The sequence below is a fragment of the Gallinula chloropus genome (assembly GCF_964237585.1).
Source record: "Gallinula chloropus genome assembly, chromosome: 4".
NCBI lineage: Eukaryota > Metazoa > Chordata > Aves > Gruiformes > Rallidae > Gallinula > Gallinula chloropus.
The window spans coordinates 62069705-62088301 of record NC_140088.1 but is presented as its reverse complement, the minus strand read 5'-3'; the positions used below and the strand labels follow the sequence as shown (position 1 = coordinate 62088301).

Below are 18597 nucleotides of genomic sequence, written 5' to 3'. Positions count from 1 at the left end.
CATCAGGTAAGCTACCTGTTGTATCATGCATCAGCCTTATAATAAATAGTAAAATAAATGATGATGTACCACTTTTCAAATTATTTATTTTTATTCTTCCCAGTATAGAGATGTTCAGAATTTTGAAGTCTAGAAACAATTTTATATCCTTAGCTTAAAAGCCTTTCTAGGCATACTGTTCTCTGTTAAACTGGTTATATTTGGCTGCCCTTACTGACACTTTAGGAACCGCAGAGATCACAAGTGATGGAAACTGAGCATCAGTCAATTTAAGGGAAGATTGCCAAAACAAATCACAATCCATCAGAAGAGCATAACGTAGTTAATGTCAATCTGGGAAAAAAAACATTCATAAATCCTGTATTTGAGAAGTATCAAGAATGTTAAGCTTCCTTCACTCTGATCTGAAAGTCACACCTTGGATTGTTTAATAATAATTTTATCAGTGCTGACACAATGAATATTGGCACATGTGATTATAGTGCTTAATGAATTGATTTAGCCACTGAAGCAAAGAAATATTTTATATAGGAATCAATATTTTTTCTGGAAGGTGTGGCATGGAGTTTAAAGAAGGAGCTGTCAATGCAATGAATCAAAAATACATGCCTTTTAAATGATCAGTGAGGAGAAATACATGGATAAACTTTGTACACCACTGGCAGTGCTTTTAGCCAAGCACTCAGACTGCTAGGAGATTATTTGGGGGGGGGGGGGGGGATGGTTTTGGGGGGGGCTTTTTTTTAGCTTAAAATCATGCTGAGCTCTAGGTCTGATTTTCAATGATTTAAAGAACCTGGCATGTTAAAGAATGAAAGTCCAGGAAAGAAGTGTTGCTCTCAGTTGCAAACGCGATTGTAAGAGTGGTCTAATTCCTTTGTATTAGCCAGAAAAGTTCTTTAATTATCTACCTGTCTGTCCCTAGGAGGCAGAAAATGCAAGCATAAGAAGGTGCTGCTCAGGTCTGTAGGTTATGCTGCTGTTTAAATTTTGGCTGGTGCAGTGGAACAAGGGTGAAGTATTAAGTCTAAACTACAACTTATTACAGATTGTATAATTGGAACCCATGAAGAAAAATTGCCTTCCTTCACCATTTTATAATGATGAAGATGATCTACTATATTTTATGAATTAGCCAAGGGGCCCTCAAATGTCTTCATTTGTATCTCATCTTCACTAAAAAAACTGTCTCATATCCCAATCATGATTATATAAGCACCCCTTAGTAAATATAGAAACGGGGGTCCAGGAAATACTATATTAGAAGGAAACCAGAAAACTTTATTAAAAGACAAATAGAAAAGTAGGTATAAAGGTAGAACACAGCCTGAACTAGAGAACCTCTGACCTATCTCTGGACCATCAATGTGTTCCACAAGCCGATGTGGGAACATCTCGCCTAGTCCATTCCCCTGGCAATCAATTATTCGCTCTGCATAAAAAATAATGTCTATGCTTAGCTATTTTCTCTTTAATAAATTTTGATGAACTCTGATATCAACTTTCTTAAGGTTTCGTTGTCTGGAACCTGTGCTAGGGCTTCCCCTCAAAGTAAGGCCTCCAGCTGACAAGTTCATTTCCCATTAAGCATTTTTATTATCTTACAATTTAGGCACCAAAAATAAAGCTACAAAAATGGTGATTTATGGAAAAACCCCGAAAGATGCCTGGTTACTACCCGTTTATTCTCATTTAATTCAGGAAATAAAAGAAAAATATAATAAAAATAGGTGTGTAGGGTACCTGAATTCCACAGAAGGGTCTTGAATCCAATATTTTTATTTTTTTCTTCCTAATTCTCATCTGATATAGGGTAAGCTATGGTCACATAACTTTAAAAATATTTGAGAAGATGACAGATGAAGAGATAAAGCTATAGCTCTCTTCTTTTATAAGGGTATTTTAAAACTGCATTCTGTCAAGGACCAGATAAAACTGGAAAGCAGAAGCAAGAAAGAAAACTCAGAGATGAAATCGCTTGCTTTTACAGACTAGGCAAGAAAACAAAACAACTCTATTGCCTCTTTCTTCTTTCTGACAAGTTCTTTAACATATTCTCCTTTTCAGTCTCTCTTGAAGCTTTAACTACTCCTATATCATATCATCACCAACAACATCAAGAACTTAGAAACTCAGTTCTAAACATTTTCTTCTTGGCAAAAAGAAAAAAAAAGCTTCACTCAACAGCCACAAACAAAGATGGATAAAAAGGGATTCTTCACCCCAATCTAAGATGGTGTTCAAAGACCATTAAAGGTACCATTTCTGTGTTTATAACATGAAAATTCTATTTGCATCTTTTGAGAAACTGGAATTGCAACAGCTGTTTGTGGGAATAACTATGTCCTTCAACAAACTCAGCACTGTAGATTTCCTTAAACTGTTTCAGTTATATATTCCTGTGCTGAGTGGCTGTCTAGCACCAGCTTAAATTTAGGATTGCAAATTCTTGGTAGAAGATATCATGTCAGGCAGATTTGGTGAGAAACGAGGACAGAAAATGTATTTTAAAGAAATGAGGAATTTTTGTTCCCCCTATTTTATGTCCCCTTTTCCTAATCCCCTTTCAAGGAGGCTCAGAACACTAAACTTTCATGATAAAGGAATGGCATAGGCTGTGATTTTAGAGCTGGCTATACAGCTGTTTATCTTCCTTAGAAATAGGCACTACCTCTTCAACTAGGAGAAACCAGTTGAAAAGGAAGCAAGATTTACCAGAAAATTCATCTTAATCAAAGCATCAGAAAGAGGTAAATAGCAAAAAAACCCCACAACTAACAAAAATCTTACCAAATACTGTAACAAAAGCAAAAAACCCTAGCAAACATTTTGAGGCATGGCTATTTTTACATGATTTTTGAGAAAAATGTTGAAAGAAAATAGCTACCTAAACCACAATTAGGCATGTATGCCTTCCCTTTAAAGGCAGCTCACAGGCTCAACACAATCTCTGCACACTCCTGCCTGATCACTAGCTCTGAACCTGAAGAATAAAAACCTCACACAGACCTGAGGAAGATGCAGTAAAACAAAATAAGTGGGTACATTATACTGCTATCTCTTTTTACAGGGAAAGTGCAGCTCCTAGAAGGCCTTATTTGCAATATGTATCTTGCCTGTGTCCTAAACCAGTCTTCACTAGTAAAATTACAGGGTAGTTTTCCACAGTCCTTGCCTCAGACAGCAGTCAAATGGTATATGAAGGGGGAAAAAAAAAAGAAAAGATAGCATTAGGTTTCATGGATAATCTCAAAATTGAGAATGGACATCGTGATTCCTCCCCGCGCTCCCCACCCCCCCCAAAAAAAAGACAAAAAAAAAAAAAAGAAGAAAATTATTGGGGAAAAGTGTGTTAAATGGTTCTTCCAGGCAGTTAAATGTTTCTTCCTCTTCAGGTGTTTCCAATATATATTCTGGATTGGGTTTTTTTTTCTCCCTCCTTACAGCAGCAATAAGAAGATTTAAAATATGCATGATCATAAATGGATTTTCAAGGAGCACTTGGACTGTAATAATCGTAAGAACTTACTGTCTTGCTGATGTAATTTGTGCTGATATTCATACACTGGAGTCCTTCACTATTGCAGCAACCTCCACATCTGTAGATGGATACACATGGGGGTTTAAAGAAGGTGTTTGTAGTTGCTCCAAACTCTTTTCCCACATCCACACACACTTCACGTGGCATGCACTGAGTTTTTCTCCATTCAGTATCAATACCTGCCAAGTTATAGGGAATTTCACGTGTTATAAAATAACTGTTTAAAACAACACTCTCCTGCAGTAAATCAGTAGGCTTTGGGGTATTTTTGTGCGTGTGTGTTTGTTTTTAACTTTACATCCAGAATACACATTGCTAGAGTCACACCCTTCATTCAGCGAAAAGCACATGTCTGCATGTTAACTTCTAGCTAATCATTCCTCAGCATGGTCCCAAATACTGTCATGAAGCAGCGGCAAAGTCACAGCGGAGCCAAGAGAAAACCTACCAAGCTTGGGCAGATCTTAAGACACCCACAGCTAAAGCTGTACACGTCCCTCTCCTTTGCCCGGGGTAAGCCCCCCCTCTAGTGAAGCATAAAGTAGTGCTGCACATCTCCGGAACGTAATTTCACCTGACCCAAACACCCTTTTTCACTTGGATATCACATATTAAAGCAGGAAAGTTGTTGCCTACACAACGTGAAATTAATTTAAATACATGCTTATTACTCAGTTAACTACAAAAATATGATTTTAAAGCAAAAGTTTATGATTTAGCAATTATGTACATGGTATGATTTAATCTGAAGGATGACATTTGTACCCAGATTACCCAGGCATTTTATGGCATTGGAGAGCCTTTTGCCAGCACTTAGGCTAAAACTTTACAGGCTTTGTATTATCTCTTGGAGCCACTTTTTGGTAGGCTACTCTGAGAAAATGGAAATCTTACTTACCTTACACGCTGTATCAAGCTACGTGATTTCAAACATCATGTAAAAAACCACCCACCTCTGGCATATAAATCCTGCTTCCTCTGCCTGCAAGCACTTGCTTACACTGCAAGCTAGTTATATTTTTATGCAGGCTACCTGAAACATTGAGGCGTATCGGCATATTTGCTTCAAAGCTGGTTTTGTTCTGGTTTCAGCATAACATCATGACAGCTGCCCTCTTGTAACAGGAAAAAGCTACACATGGATTGTCTGGCCTCCTGAAGCAGTAGCATGTAAGAGAAGAAAGCACTACCAGCCATGACGCATTGCAGAAAACAAGCAGAAAATGTTCCGTGAACCCCACTATTCGTGTCCTCTTTGCCTTCTGCTAATCAGGACTTCTGCTAAAACAGCCTCCAGAAAGCAGGATTCCCTATACCTGACTTAACTTCTATGTACTGAGCTAAGAAAATAGTCTGTATCACAAGGGATGTACCAAAACTCCCTCTGAGGAGCAATTTTGTTAGGGAAGGATGACTTTAAAAGATCTTACTTTATAGCTGTTACATCAAACCGAACTGCTGAGGGTAGTTCACTGATGTCACAATATTTCTGACACAACTGACAAGCCTCTAGATTTTAATTTATCAGGTGTTAGAATGTGTTTTGTGCCCTGTACTTACTTTTCAGGATCTCTGCATTATAGTGTGCTGCAGCAAATTTCAGGGAATCATCTGATCTGGTGTCAAAGCTGGAGTGTTCCCTGTTTTGCTGCCAACCTCCTTTCCTCAATTGACATTTGAACATTTTCCAGTATTCTGGGTAAAGCACCGTCATGAGTTCATCCACACTGGACACGGACCGCAACTGCTCTTCCAGGTCTTTGCTTGCATGAGCCTGTCAAAGTAACACGCAAGATTAATTACTTTCTCTATTACACAAGGTTTGCTGGAAACTAGCCTGAAAAAAACCTCCAACATTGTAAAGTTAAGCTGTGTTCAAAGGGGTCCTCATTACAAAAACCTCTTCTGTCAGTCAGGGCCAACAATGCTATACTGACAAACACTGAAATGTTTCACTGCTGCCACCAATTCTTTACTACACTTGTAGCTCCAAACATCTGTGTGAGAAAGGAGCTAAAGAGTTAAGCCTACGCAAGTGCCGACTGTAGATGAATAAAATAAAGGCAGACATTTTTTATTCTGGAAAGAAAAACGTTTTCATGGTAAAACTTTGAATGCTTAAGCCCCAAAATACTTAAACATAGTTCATGTTATTTAATATCACATACTATTAAAATAACACCAAACTTTTACCCATTTTCTCTTACTCCAGGAAAATCAAAACACCCAGAAATGCAAAAATGGTGAAATTAGAAGAAAGAAGAAAATAATTCACTGTGCTTTGTACTTTTACAGTGCAAATCTCAATAAACAAATTTTCCTGTAAAAGATTAATCATTCAATTGGCGGGAGTCAAGTACATTGCTACCTTTATGAACCTGAACCACGCACTCCCCCACCACTGTTTCCCCTGGAACTCTTGAGGACTCCGGGCACTACACTCCTTGTTTCAAGAATAGCTTCAAACCCTGTAATCTTCCTTTCTTGTTTGCTGTTTTTACACAAACTCATAGCAATTGCGTTTTCCTTAAAAAACGACCACTCAGTTTTACGTTCCAGTTACCGACTTATCTGGAAGATTCTTCTTAGATGAAACAACATATTGCATGGAAGGGCTGCTGTGATTCCCTACCCGCCCTTCTCACCCACGAACTGCTGACTTTTCAAAGGGAAAGGCATTAAGTACTGAAGAACCTCTAGCCACCTTCCCAGCCTACGTGGCCCTTAGGTGGCAGTGTGAGACACAAAATGCAGGGGACACGTCGCGCAGTGTCTAGCAGCTGACCACAGGCACCACAGTGTTGCTGTAGTCCAAGAAACACTAGGCTGTGAGTGTAAAACATGTGTAACTAAAACCAGAAACAGGAAGCTATGGAAATTGAAAATTAAGACGCCTTATCAAACTCCAGTTGACAAAATAAAAAGCATTTTTTAAAAAATTTAAAAATGAAAATTTCTTTCGATTTATTGATTTTGAGCATTACACAAGTATAGCAGCCAGGCCTGAACAAGCTCACCCGAACCCAACCTGCCCCTTGCCTCCCAAACCACTACACGGGGACAAACCCACACGTGCTGGCACATAATTTCCTTCCTGGGTGTCAAACATGGGAGAAGTGCCCCAGGGTAAGGCAGGCAGAACTCTTGTCCATAAATACTGCCAGGCACAGGAACCAAAGCTAGCGCAGATTTCAATGCCATTTTATATGACCAAATTGTTACGAAGTTTAGGGAAAAAAAAGTTTTCACTAGAGCCTCACTAACCGCAGTGTCACAACGACAGACTTTGTCCTGGGAGATTTCACCAACCAAGCTATCAGTCTCCAGTCAGGGCTTCATCTCCTTCCTTGCTTCCATAGGGAGGAGGGTGATCCCTGACCCCAGCCACCCAGCAGGCAGTATCTCGGGGCCTTGCCTTCAAATTCCTTGGCAACACAGAGCATCTCGGTCCCCGCCACCCCTGTGCTCCTTGCGGGATGCCACACAATTTCTCAATCAGTGGGTCACAGACAAACCCCAAGCTGAACAAACAACTAATTTGGCCACCGTCCGCTTGCTTTTATCTCTCTCAAGAGGCGAGAGGAGCAGGGTCTGAGTAGCCTCACCCCTGTCAGGCTGTTTCCTAAGAGTGCTGCAGCACATCCCTTGAGGAACGGGAAGCACTCGCTGCACCAGTGCGGTAAATGCCAGCATCGCAGATCGCCCACGTGATGGGAATATGCGTGGCACGGGCAGTCATGACACGGGAGCAGTGTGCACATCCTGTCACAAGGCTGGATGCCAGGCCAGTAACATTACAGGCACAGGAATGGAAACTAATCACCTAGGAGCTGATCCTAGGCAGCACCAGCAGATTACATGGCTGACACAAAAAGAGAATCCAAGCAAAGGTTCGCCAGCCTTCAATGAATCCTCTCAAAGCCTGTGCAGCCCACTACAGACAAAATGCTGGTGTCGCTGCTTCAGATAGTCAAGGTTCAGGCCTAGATCATCACAAAAACAAGCACTGGGAGTCAAAACTACTTAGGTGATCAGAAGTCTGGTTATGGAGCAGGAAAGAGGTGACATTTGTCAGAAGTAATGTGTGTTGATGGAATCTTCTGTGGTCAGGAAATGAAGTCACATTTTTCCAACTGGAGAGAAAAATTAGTGTACATGTATACAATATGTATAAAAAAAAATTCAAGCCATGTATAAATAGACAGCTTCATTAGTACTTCATTAAGTTGGATACAGCACTTTGTTTCCAAACGGATTTCTTCCTGGATATTCCATGGGCCAGAATGCTCCACGAAGGATAGAGAGCATTACCTACAACATGAAGTGCTCACTTAATACAAACAAACAGAAAATAATTTCTGATGCAGATATATAAAATCACTTCTCTAACTCTGATGCAGTAGTGATGATTCATTTTTATCTTGTGCTTAGTTTAATAAAGCCTTTTGCTTGTAAAGCTGGCTTCAATTCAAACTTACACTGGGGAAGACCAACTTGATCACTAGAGAGATTTTGTCTTCTGTTCTCCAAATTCAGCAAGAAAAGGAGAAGGAAACCCATGTATGTATAACAAATACAGTGTGTGTATATATACATGTATATATATGTACATCTATATACACACACAGTTATATATAAATACATGTAGTGCGCAGGAGCTGGAGGGGTGGAAGGAACAGAAAACATAAGTTTATTCATCAATGTGTTACCAATATTACCCGACACACAGACCAATGATCTTTACCCAGATATTCACTCTAAATCTACAGAAGGCAGGTACTTTTGAACTGTAGCCAACTACTCGCATCTGTGTTAACCTGTTTAAAGAATAATAAGGAGTTTGTGGAGTGATTTAATTTTGTACAATAGTCAAAAGTTATCATTGACGTGAATATCAAACTAGAAGAGTGTGTTCTGCATACAGTGAAAGCATCAGCTGATTGTTAAATAGTTTCTAACTTTCTGAGAAGTATGCAACTGCTTCTGTAAATGCAAATTACCTTTCTAAATTTTTGCTCAATTTCACAAAGTATGCTGCTTTTGTCCCTATATTTAATTTCAAATTTTCTATTCTTTCTTAATTGTGCATTGGCTTTCAGTACAGGACACTGGGAAATAAAATTAAAATATAAAAAATCTTTTTCTATTGAAAATCCAGAGTTCAAAATCTATTCAGATTTTATGAGACACGAAGAAAGTAACATCAACAAAAATATACTAGAAATCAGAGAAGCCCTGATTTTTCACTAATTTTATGCAAGCCCAGATTAGTGAAATTTGGAAAGAAATACTGTTTGCAGATGCAGTTGCTGTCACAAAGCTAGTTATTCCCAAATGTAATATTAAATTTAAAGAAAAGCAATAACCAAAACCAAATTAAAAGTCCCTCTAACTAATTACTCTATTGTCTGACAGTAAATAAAATTAAGAAATATTTGATAAAAGAAACCGCAACTTTTAGAAATAATGTAAGCTTTTTCATAAATGAAAACAATTAATTGTTTTTCATATAAACTGTCTGTGGTGCACACCACATGCAATCCTGGACCAACTGCTTGATGCTCTACTGGAAACCCTTTCTGGAATCTACATTCTACTCCAAGAAGGAAGCAGGAAACCAGTGCCACCAGTGCCTGCAGAGGAAGGAGCTTTCCCTGTCCCATGTTTTCTTTGTTCCTTTAAGTCAGTTAAGGGGTCGGGCTTAGTGCCTTTCATTTTTACACAGCACCACTCGCTTGGTAAGGCTTTATTGCTGCCCTCTGGTTGGCCGTTCTACTGGTTTTGCCATTTTTACATACTTGTCAATGTTGTCCTGCACAATCACCTAAACACACTCAAAGCTATATTCTGGAGAAAGATGGTGACTACGCCTTTAGCTAGTCAATCTCTGTAAAATGATAGATGATCATCAGTTTAAAAATACAAGAATAAATGGCGAACACATTAACAACAAGCTTGTTTCATTCCACGTCATCCACACTATTGCCCAAGAAAGAGGGGAAGCAACAAATACAAATACCAAAAGCCAAACAGAAAAGCTTTATGACAAGCATGCTCACAATATTATTTATTTAACTTAATAACCTTTTAGTCTATCAAAGAATGTTTTGCACAATATGGCTTTCCACTAAATGGTATGTCCAGTTCTTCCTAAAATGATAGCTTTCAAGGGCAGGGGTGGGATACCAAATAGGCTCTCTATCCATTAACAAAACCAGCTCTACAATAGATTTTCCACGCATTACATTGTTTGTCTTTCGCATATCCCCAGTGCCTGCCTCTATTATTAATAGCAAAGGTCAGAACACTTAATATTTGGCAGCATGCTTGACACATAATTGATGGTGCAATGTGCTATAATGGTACTTTACGCATCTGCTCCGATTATAGTTGTCAGCTCATTTCATTTTCAAGGATTTTGTGGACAATTCTTAATTGGAAAATGCGGTCCACAAACCCCTCGATTTTAATACACTTACATATTCATTGACTGACTGAAATGTATTCAAGATCAAGTAGTTTGGTCTAAATGTCCAAAAACCCAGCGCGCCAAATGAAAATATCGCAAAAGAGAGGAATACACAAACTTGCACGGTGCTTTATTGCCATTTTCATGCTTTTTAGTGCTGGCTTTTTGAAAGCTGATGCCAGTAAAGAAAAAAAATACCCTAATTAAATATCTTAGCCATAGTTAGGAATTAAATTCACCTTTTTGTCCACCTCTACAACCATGCCAGAACAGCCCTGATTTTTATTTTAGATGCACAAACTCATCACTAGTAAAACTGAATGACTGTCCATGGTTGCAAACTTTTACCTTAACATTCGGTATAGTAACAAAGCAGGGCCTTACAGAACAGGGAGAACAGGGTTTAATTTCACCTTAGCCTAAATAAAACCACTACAGTTAATTTAAACTAAATCAATATATCATGAGAACAGCGGAGAGATTAGACTTGGTCTCTGTTCCAAAGAGCTCATAAAGGACATCAGGCAAACATAAGTTAAGAATGGAAGTATGAAGTAAATAAAACAATCTGAACTACATCATGCATTAAGGGACCTCTATTCATTCTGGCATTTTAAAGGCCAAGAACACCACCAGGAATAGAAAACAAAAAAAGAGGGGGGGACATGGAGAGAAGAACATACAAAGTGGATAGAAAAGGAAAATTGAATGACTCTGGGGAGAGATTTGAAAGAAAATTTGTTAAAACCAAAGAAAAAGACATTGCCTGAGAGGGTAACCTTAAGACTACAGAAGTTTTGCTTCTACATTACACATCACATTTTTTCCTTAAGCCCTGAACATTTTCAGTAACAAATATGCATAAACTGTTAGATAATCATCCTTAGCTTATGTTACGTAACATGGCTCTCCTGTTGAGAAGTACAGATGTCTAAGCTGAGGTAGAGAGTTGAAATATTTCCACTTTAAGGGGAACACAATTTTTATGCAAGTCAGTATTTTTCAGGCAATATTTTAGTTAGATATTCTTACAAAATCCTGAAAAACTATTCAGGATTATAGATTTGTACAATGGAAGTTATGTTTGGTCTTTCAGTCAAACACTTAGCTGTTACTGAGGTTCTTGAAGCTTCTTGGCTGGCGCTCATTCCTCAAGTACCTGCATTCCTGAACAGTTCTCAATGTTCCCTAATAAAATGCCAGTACTTTCATACATTCAATAAGAATTACTTATGAAAATATCCTTTTTTTGTTTTGAGTATAATTTCTCTGGGAAGCACAGAGAGAGAAATCATTCTAGTTGCTTACTAGAGCGATTCCTTGCTCTGTTAGCTTCAGAAGCTCATCTTAGGTGGTTAGTTCTCCAAGGTTTCTATGAGCCTGGACAGTTAAGACATTGCCTAGGACATGATATCTGATCCAACTAGAGACATTACTGTCACAGTGCCATGAGAGAAATCCATACAATCTAGACACACATACACGTGTGCGTAGAAATGGAAACAGATATCAGTAAGCACAATTCCTGGTTGATAGAAAGGAGTTTTGAGACTACCTGGACTTTTACAAGGCATCTGACATGGTCCTCAACAATATCCTTCTCTCTAACTTGAAGAAATATGGATTTGATAGGTGGACTGTCCAGTGGATAAGAAATTGGCTGGACAGTCACATCTGGGGTGGGGGGATCAATGGCTCAATGTCCAGACGGAAGAGGGGTGACAAGTGGCATCCCTCAGGAATCCATACTGGGACCAGCATTGTTCAATATCTTTACCAATGACATAGACAGTGGGATTGAGTACACCCTCAGCCAGTTTGCAGATGACACCAAGCTGAGTGGTGTGGTAGACGTGCCAGAGGGACGGGATGTCATCCAGAAGGACCTCCACAAGATAAAGAAGCAGACCTATGCAAGTTACATGAACTTCAACAAGGAAAAGTACAAGGTCCCGCACTTTGGTTGGGACAATCCTTATTATCAGTACAAGCTGGGGGATGATGTGGAGAGCTACCCTGTGGAAAAGGATTTGGGGGTGATGAACACAAAGCTGGACACAAGCCAACAACATGCACTTGCGGCCCTGAAGGCCAATCACATCATGGGTTGCACCAAAAGAAGTGTGTCCAGCAGATCGAGAGAGGTGATTCTGACCATCTATTCTACTCTGTTCTGGTGAGACCCCACCTGGAGTGCTGTGTCCAGCTCTGGAGCCCTCAACACAAGGAGGACATGGAGCTGTAAGAGCTGGTCCAGAGGAGGGCCATGAAAATGATCTGGGCACTGGAGCACCTCTCCTGTGAAGACAGGCTGAGAGAGTTGGGTTTGTTGAGCCCAGAGAAGAGAAAGCTCTGGAGTGACCTAACAGCAGCCTTTCAGTACCTGAAGGGGTCCTAAAGGAAAGCTGTGGGGGCTGTTTGTAAGTGCATGCAGTGATAGGACAAGGGGAAATGGTTTTAAACTAGAGCACGGTAGGTTTAGATTAGACGTTAGGAAGAAGCTCTTCACTATGAGGCTGGTAAGACACTGGAACAGGTTTCCCAGAGAGGTGGTGGAGGCCCCAACCCCGAAGAAATTCAAGGTCAGGCTTGATAAAGCTCTGAGCAATCTAATCTAGTTAAAGGTGTCCCTGTTTACTGCAGGGGGTTGGACTAGATGGCCTTTAAAGGTGCCTTCCAACCAAGCATATTCTGTGATTCTAAGAGGTTGTTAGCACCTCAGCCAGAGCCTGAATACCCACAATACTTTTTGAAGCAATTTCACAACTGAATTGTAGTAACAAAAAAAGGTTTGTAAGCACTTCAGCCTGATCTTTGAAATTCGCATTGTTGCACAGCAGTAATCTTCATCCTGTGCTCCTAACTCCCTGCAGACTATTTTTGAACACAGCAAGCTGTAACTGCAAAAGAAATTACGAAAATCAAGCCCGTTATCAATAGACACGATTCACTATTCAGGAGCTCACATTAGATGAGGCCACAGATTGAAGGTCAAAGGCTGCACAGCAGTCATGGAAATTTGTGGGAGAACGGTTTGCTGTTTAAGTGCATCTGCATTCTTCACTTGGTTCAAAGGCTCATACTGCAGCTTCCAGTTAGTGTTACAAATAGATTGGGAACCATCAGGATTTGGATTATTGCTGCCAGAAGGCTTACATCTGATTAAATCTTGGAGACATCAGGCAGTGCAATCTGTATCAGATGAGATTTCTGTATTATCTTCCTGGTCATCCTCGGATAGTGCAATCAGTTGTGGCCAATGCAAGGATCACTGTGGCTAGACGCGTGACCAGAAGGATAAACATTTGTGAGTAAAATCTTTTCATAAAGTAAATAGAAAGGACAATGCTGTGACAATTACTGGGTTATCAAGGTGGCTAACAGACTTCTAGAACCATTTTCTGGAAAGGAGACTGCTAGCAGCACGAACGCGCCAGCTAGTGCCTTCTGCAACACCACCACTGGTGCCAATTGCGTGCGGCCCAGATGCGAGGCATCTGGGCTGATGCCACACGGCAGTTCTGTAGAATGTGACATGAAAAGGAGCACGCTGTTCTTATAAAGACCTCTAAGCAACTTTTAGCCAAAACCGAAGCAGCTGAACCACGTAGTTCTGAAAACTTAAATACTTAGAAATTCAACTCCTACTGGCTGTAAGATCTTACTCTCTCAGAAAACAATAAAACACCAGTTAGGCATTTTTTTTAATGGTTTGAATATTACTGTTGTGGGTTTTTTTAATGCCCTGCATGTTTCTGTTTTCTTTCCAACAGTTAGACACCTCTCATTAAAATCAGTATACAAGTATAAACTACGAGCCTTTCATAAGAAGGCTATTTACTTTCAGTCTCTAGTGTGCTTTCACTGGCATTATAATTACCTTTATTAGCAACTGCCATTAGATTTGTCGGTAAAAGCAAACCAGTACGGAGAAAATGTTTGCAGAAAACTCTTACCAGGGCAGAGGTGACACAGGCAGTGAGAATTAAAACTGCTTCTCAGTATCAAGCGGAGATTCACTAAATGGAACAGTAAAGGACAAGCCCTTTACTTTAACGTGAATGCCAGCCCAGTCTGAGACACTGCTCCAGCACAGTAGGTGTGCCAGGCAAAGACATCCTAGACCTTAATTAGTGAGAAGTAAGCATTCTGGCTACGTGCAGAGTGATAGGATTCAGGAAGGCACCAGGTCCGGGTTTTATGTAGTGTTTTCTATCCTGCGGGTCACCCACACCTACAGAAAGGTTTTGCCATGAGCTGTGGTGAGAAATTGAGCGTTCTCAGAGTCATGGTGAAGGCCTAGGCTAAAGCATACAGGCTGTCCTCACTGTGATGGCAGCATTTAATTTTCAGTGCAATGCTTTTGGTTATTCTTGAATTTTTGAGGCCATTTAAGGGACAGAAAGATTACATTAACTGATCCCCTCTCACCCTTGTTGTAGAATTATTCTCACTACTAAGTCACTTCCCACCGAGTTTTTAAAATCGCTACTTGAAGCCCTGAGCAATGGCATTAATCTGTGGTCTAAATATCTAGCAACGGGTCACAGAAATTTCTTGAATCAATTATACTTTTAAAGCAGTCCTTGAAATAAATAATTTCGCAGGCCATGAAACAAGATCAATTGGATTTCAAAGAAAAAGCTGAACTTTATTCCTAAACAAATGCCTTAATCTAACGGGACACAATTTCTGTATTGTTAAACAAGCCTTACACAGTTTACAGATCTGTACAGAAATATTAATTAGAAGACCACCTACCTTGTCACATTGCCTCTTTCAACAAATATTCCAGCTATAAACACGAAATGCTACTTCAAACTCAACAAAAAACCTAAAGCATAACAGGGAAACTAAAGCACAGCAATTTCTATTGCAAAAATCTTTGTTTTAAAAACTTCTGTATATATAAATAAAATAAATAGAAGGCTCTTAGAAACCTGTGCATCTTATTAAGCTTTAAAGTTTCTAAGCAGAGGCCATTAAAGTTAGATTATTCTCTGATTATGCTATTTAGCACCTTGTTTCTTCATTTCATTTTAGACAAGTCATTAATAAGTGTCAATGCACCAGACTAACACATCGCGTTCTTGGTAGCCAGGGTATTAAACTGGGAGATTAATAAACAAAATACCAGAAGAAGCTTTTACTGTTGTTATCAAAGCATTACCCAAATATTTTACGTAAAGGTTCTTTGCTAATACAGGCAAAAGGAAGAGACTGAATTTTGTCAGCCCAGGGCAGGTACACAGGACTTGTTACTCACCGCCCACTCTGATAATCTGGGTTTGAAATTTGTTCCTTCCTAAATTCTGTGTGGAACTTCCTCTGGATCACCATTTGACAGATCTTACAGCGAAGTTATATAGAAATAAACCCACTTGTTTAGACACTGAGCCTACAATATTTTTTTCCTTGCCCTTTGATGCTGCAGGAAAAAAAAACAGCAAGACAACGGAGAAAAGTGCTTAATCCCAAAATTCCAAATGGATTAAAACAGTACAAAGCGAAGAAGAATTATTTTCAAGCTTTTAAGTACAACGTTACATGGAAAGCATTTTAAAAACAAAGGATGGTAACAAAATCCTTCACCCCCACACAAAGCCATGATGTTCCATTAAGGGCAAATTAGCTGAAGCCAAGTAAATACTTCTGCTCATCAACATCTGAAAACTATGGAATAGTGTGGCATGGAAAAACACTGCTTTATTCTTCCTATGCTGGAATAGCCTGTACCAGCCACATGCTTTCAGGTACTGCCATTGGCAGGCGAGGTATCACTCTCTGCAGACACGGTAAAACAATGTAAGACGCAACTTTATCTTGCCAAGGAGCCAGCCCATTGTGGAAATTACCTTGTAAAACATCTCTTGAGCTGTCATTTCCCTTCTGAACTACAGGGAAGGAAAATAAAAACCAAGGGGTTTTGATCACCAAATGAGAAATAACACTTGCGTACCACTGAAGGTTATTGTACCATGTAAAACCTGACAGGTATTAAGGGATTTGTCAGCAAGGCATGAGGGATAGGGAAAAGCAAAGGAATCCTTGAGAACAGCAAATCCAAGAACTAGATTGAGACCTGGTCACAATTCCCTTTCATGCACCCAACTCAGAAGAAATACACGTTGCCCATTATTTTTGGCTTAAATTATTCTGAATAGCGTATTATACTGAAACATTACTTAAAGGGAGTCAGGGACCATCAGTAGTATTAAACTAGATCCTGATTTATACTGACAGGACACAGAGTAATCCAGTGCTGAACACAGTTATGTTACCAGAAGACTTTTTGAAGAAGGCTTGACTGCAGAAATAAGTTTTTGCCAGAACTGATGCACAGAGTATATACCCTGAGCTATCAACTTCCACCTAACCACAAGAATACGTATAATCCCTGATAGAAGCTATAATATTGTATCTTGAAATCCACGATGGCATCATTAAGTAAAACGTGGCCTTTACCACTTTGTTGAGTTGCCTGCATTCTTATCCAGGCCCAGAAACTAATGAAAAAGAAAACGGATTTATAGGGATTATATATATTAAATGAGGCACACAGAGAGCAGAAGAAAGGAGAACAGAGGTTCTAGTTATTCAAAGCCTGTGGGACGACGCAAGGAAGATGTTTAAATTAAGCTAAACACATACATTGAACTGTTTTCTCACATTAAGCTTTTTATCTGCTCCCGGAACGGAACAGTTACTTGGCAAAATAATAAGGGGTTTGTCATACTGCACTTTGTATCCACCTGGTCACAGAGTCTCAAACATAAGTTTAAGTAAACGAGCCCAGGGATCAGGTTTGTGAGGTGAAAACAGGAGTGAGGGTGGAAAGAGATTAGGGAGTGATGGTTGATTAGTACCAGGGCAGTGCAACCTAGCACCCAGGCTCAGAGCACCCTGGGATTTTCTTCTTCGGAAGCTAAGGTACACATCGCAAGGTGCCAGACTCTAATACAAAAGGAAGAAACAACAAGATCAAAGTGAAGAACTCTAGACTTTCTGAATTATATAGATCTTACCATATTATTTCCTCAAAATATAAGGTTCCAGAGGGATTTTTGAGATTTTTAGCAGAATGAAGTGCTAGGTAGGAGAATTTACACAGGAGAGAACTTCTGTGGCACTACCAGCTACCCTTAAGGAAGCGCTTTTTCAAGCATATCAACCACTTCCCAAATCAGTCTGCAGTGATTATTATCAAGGTCATGCTTGATGGGGCTCTGAGCGACCTAATCTAGTGAAGATGTCCCTGCTCACTGCAGCGGGGTTGGACTAGATGACCTTTAAAGATCCCTTCTGACCTAACACATTCTGTGATTCTATGATTTACAAGGATTTGGATACAAAGCCACGATGGAGCCACATGCACACAAAACTGATGCGGGAGAAGGACACCTTTTGCCTTTTTCCCACAGCAGATTACTGCCAGTGCCATGAAGCGCACCCAGGGATCACGCTCCTAGAAATTGGAATTTTGGCCATAGACTTATAAATACCAAGAGCACATTGTAGTGACCAAGGTTACCATTCACAGGACCAGAGCATGAGACAACTTCTGTCTGTTCCTCCGCGTTTCTTTTACTGAGAGCTGCCATTTCCTCAATGCTTTGAGACAGCAGCTCTTTTCAAGCAACGTAGATTAAGATACAGGCAACACACGTCTCATTAGAGTAACTGGCACTGAGAATGACATTTCTGGCATGCCAAATTAAATTTTGTTTCAAAAGAAAGCGTTTAGTTTATTTTCAACTTTATTTGAACCAGGATCGAAAAAAAGAACGTTTTGTTTCATACTAAAATAGCTTTTAAACAATTTGGAAAGTAGTTACTAATGTAGATTTAAAAGTATATATAGCAGATACTGGTATATATTTTTATTCTTTTACCTAGAGGTTATTTTTGATATCCCAACCAATAATTGCTCTTACTATCTTAAACAGTCTAAAAAGATACCTAACTGTCACACTATATTGGTGAATTTTACCCCTAATTGGGGCAAAACTAGAACAGTATCTACTGAATTCCTGATTTTGCTGAGAAGAAACAAAGAATCCAGAGTTTTGCCTTTCTAAAGGACTCAGATTTTAAGTACAGCCTTCATATGTCTCTCTGCAATTATTTACATTTGTCATTTGGATCGGTTAGAACCTTAGCTATGGAATAATGGTGGGGTTTTTTGAGATGTCATTAAAATGACTGTGCCTTTAAACAAATGTGCCCAGATGCTCTGGGTACAGTTAATCACAGGCACAAAGGCCCAGTCAAGGTCAGGCTGCAAGTTTGTCTCTAATTGCCCAGTTATACATTCCTTGTTCACCCAAATCTTCTACCGACTTCAATGGGATTTTTGTTTAGTGAGGATTACAGGATTTCGCCTCCTAGCTTAAGTATTGCATCTATACATCACTGTGTGCGGCACGTTTCAGTCCCTATGGTCACTGTAACTTTACTACCCTTAAATATCATGTTGAGTTTTTTAAATCTTTCGCCTTTCCAAAGCCTTAAGCCTTGGTTTCCGTTTGTTATACTTGACTTTCTTTTGCTCTTCCATGGTCAACACTATGAGACTTAGAAAATTAGT

At 39.5% G+C, this 18597-nt stretch overlaps 1 protein-coding gene across 1 annotated transcript in view; it reads right to left on the bottom strand.

Moving 5' to 3' along the window:
* The window catches only part of VEGFC (vascular endothelial growth factor C), a gene marked incomplete at its 5' end in the record, with an annotated part of 74124 nt that overhangs the window by 14106 nt on the left and 41421 nt on the right, over positions 1-18597 (bottom strand). The window contains 2 exons of the mRNA XM_084263731.1: positions 3530-3720; positions 5102-5315. Coding sequence (XP_084119857.1) covers positions 3530-3720; positions 5102-5315 — 405 coding nt within the window. The remainder of the gene's footprint in view (positions 1-3529; positions 3721-5101; positions 5316-18597) is intronic.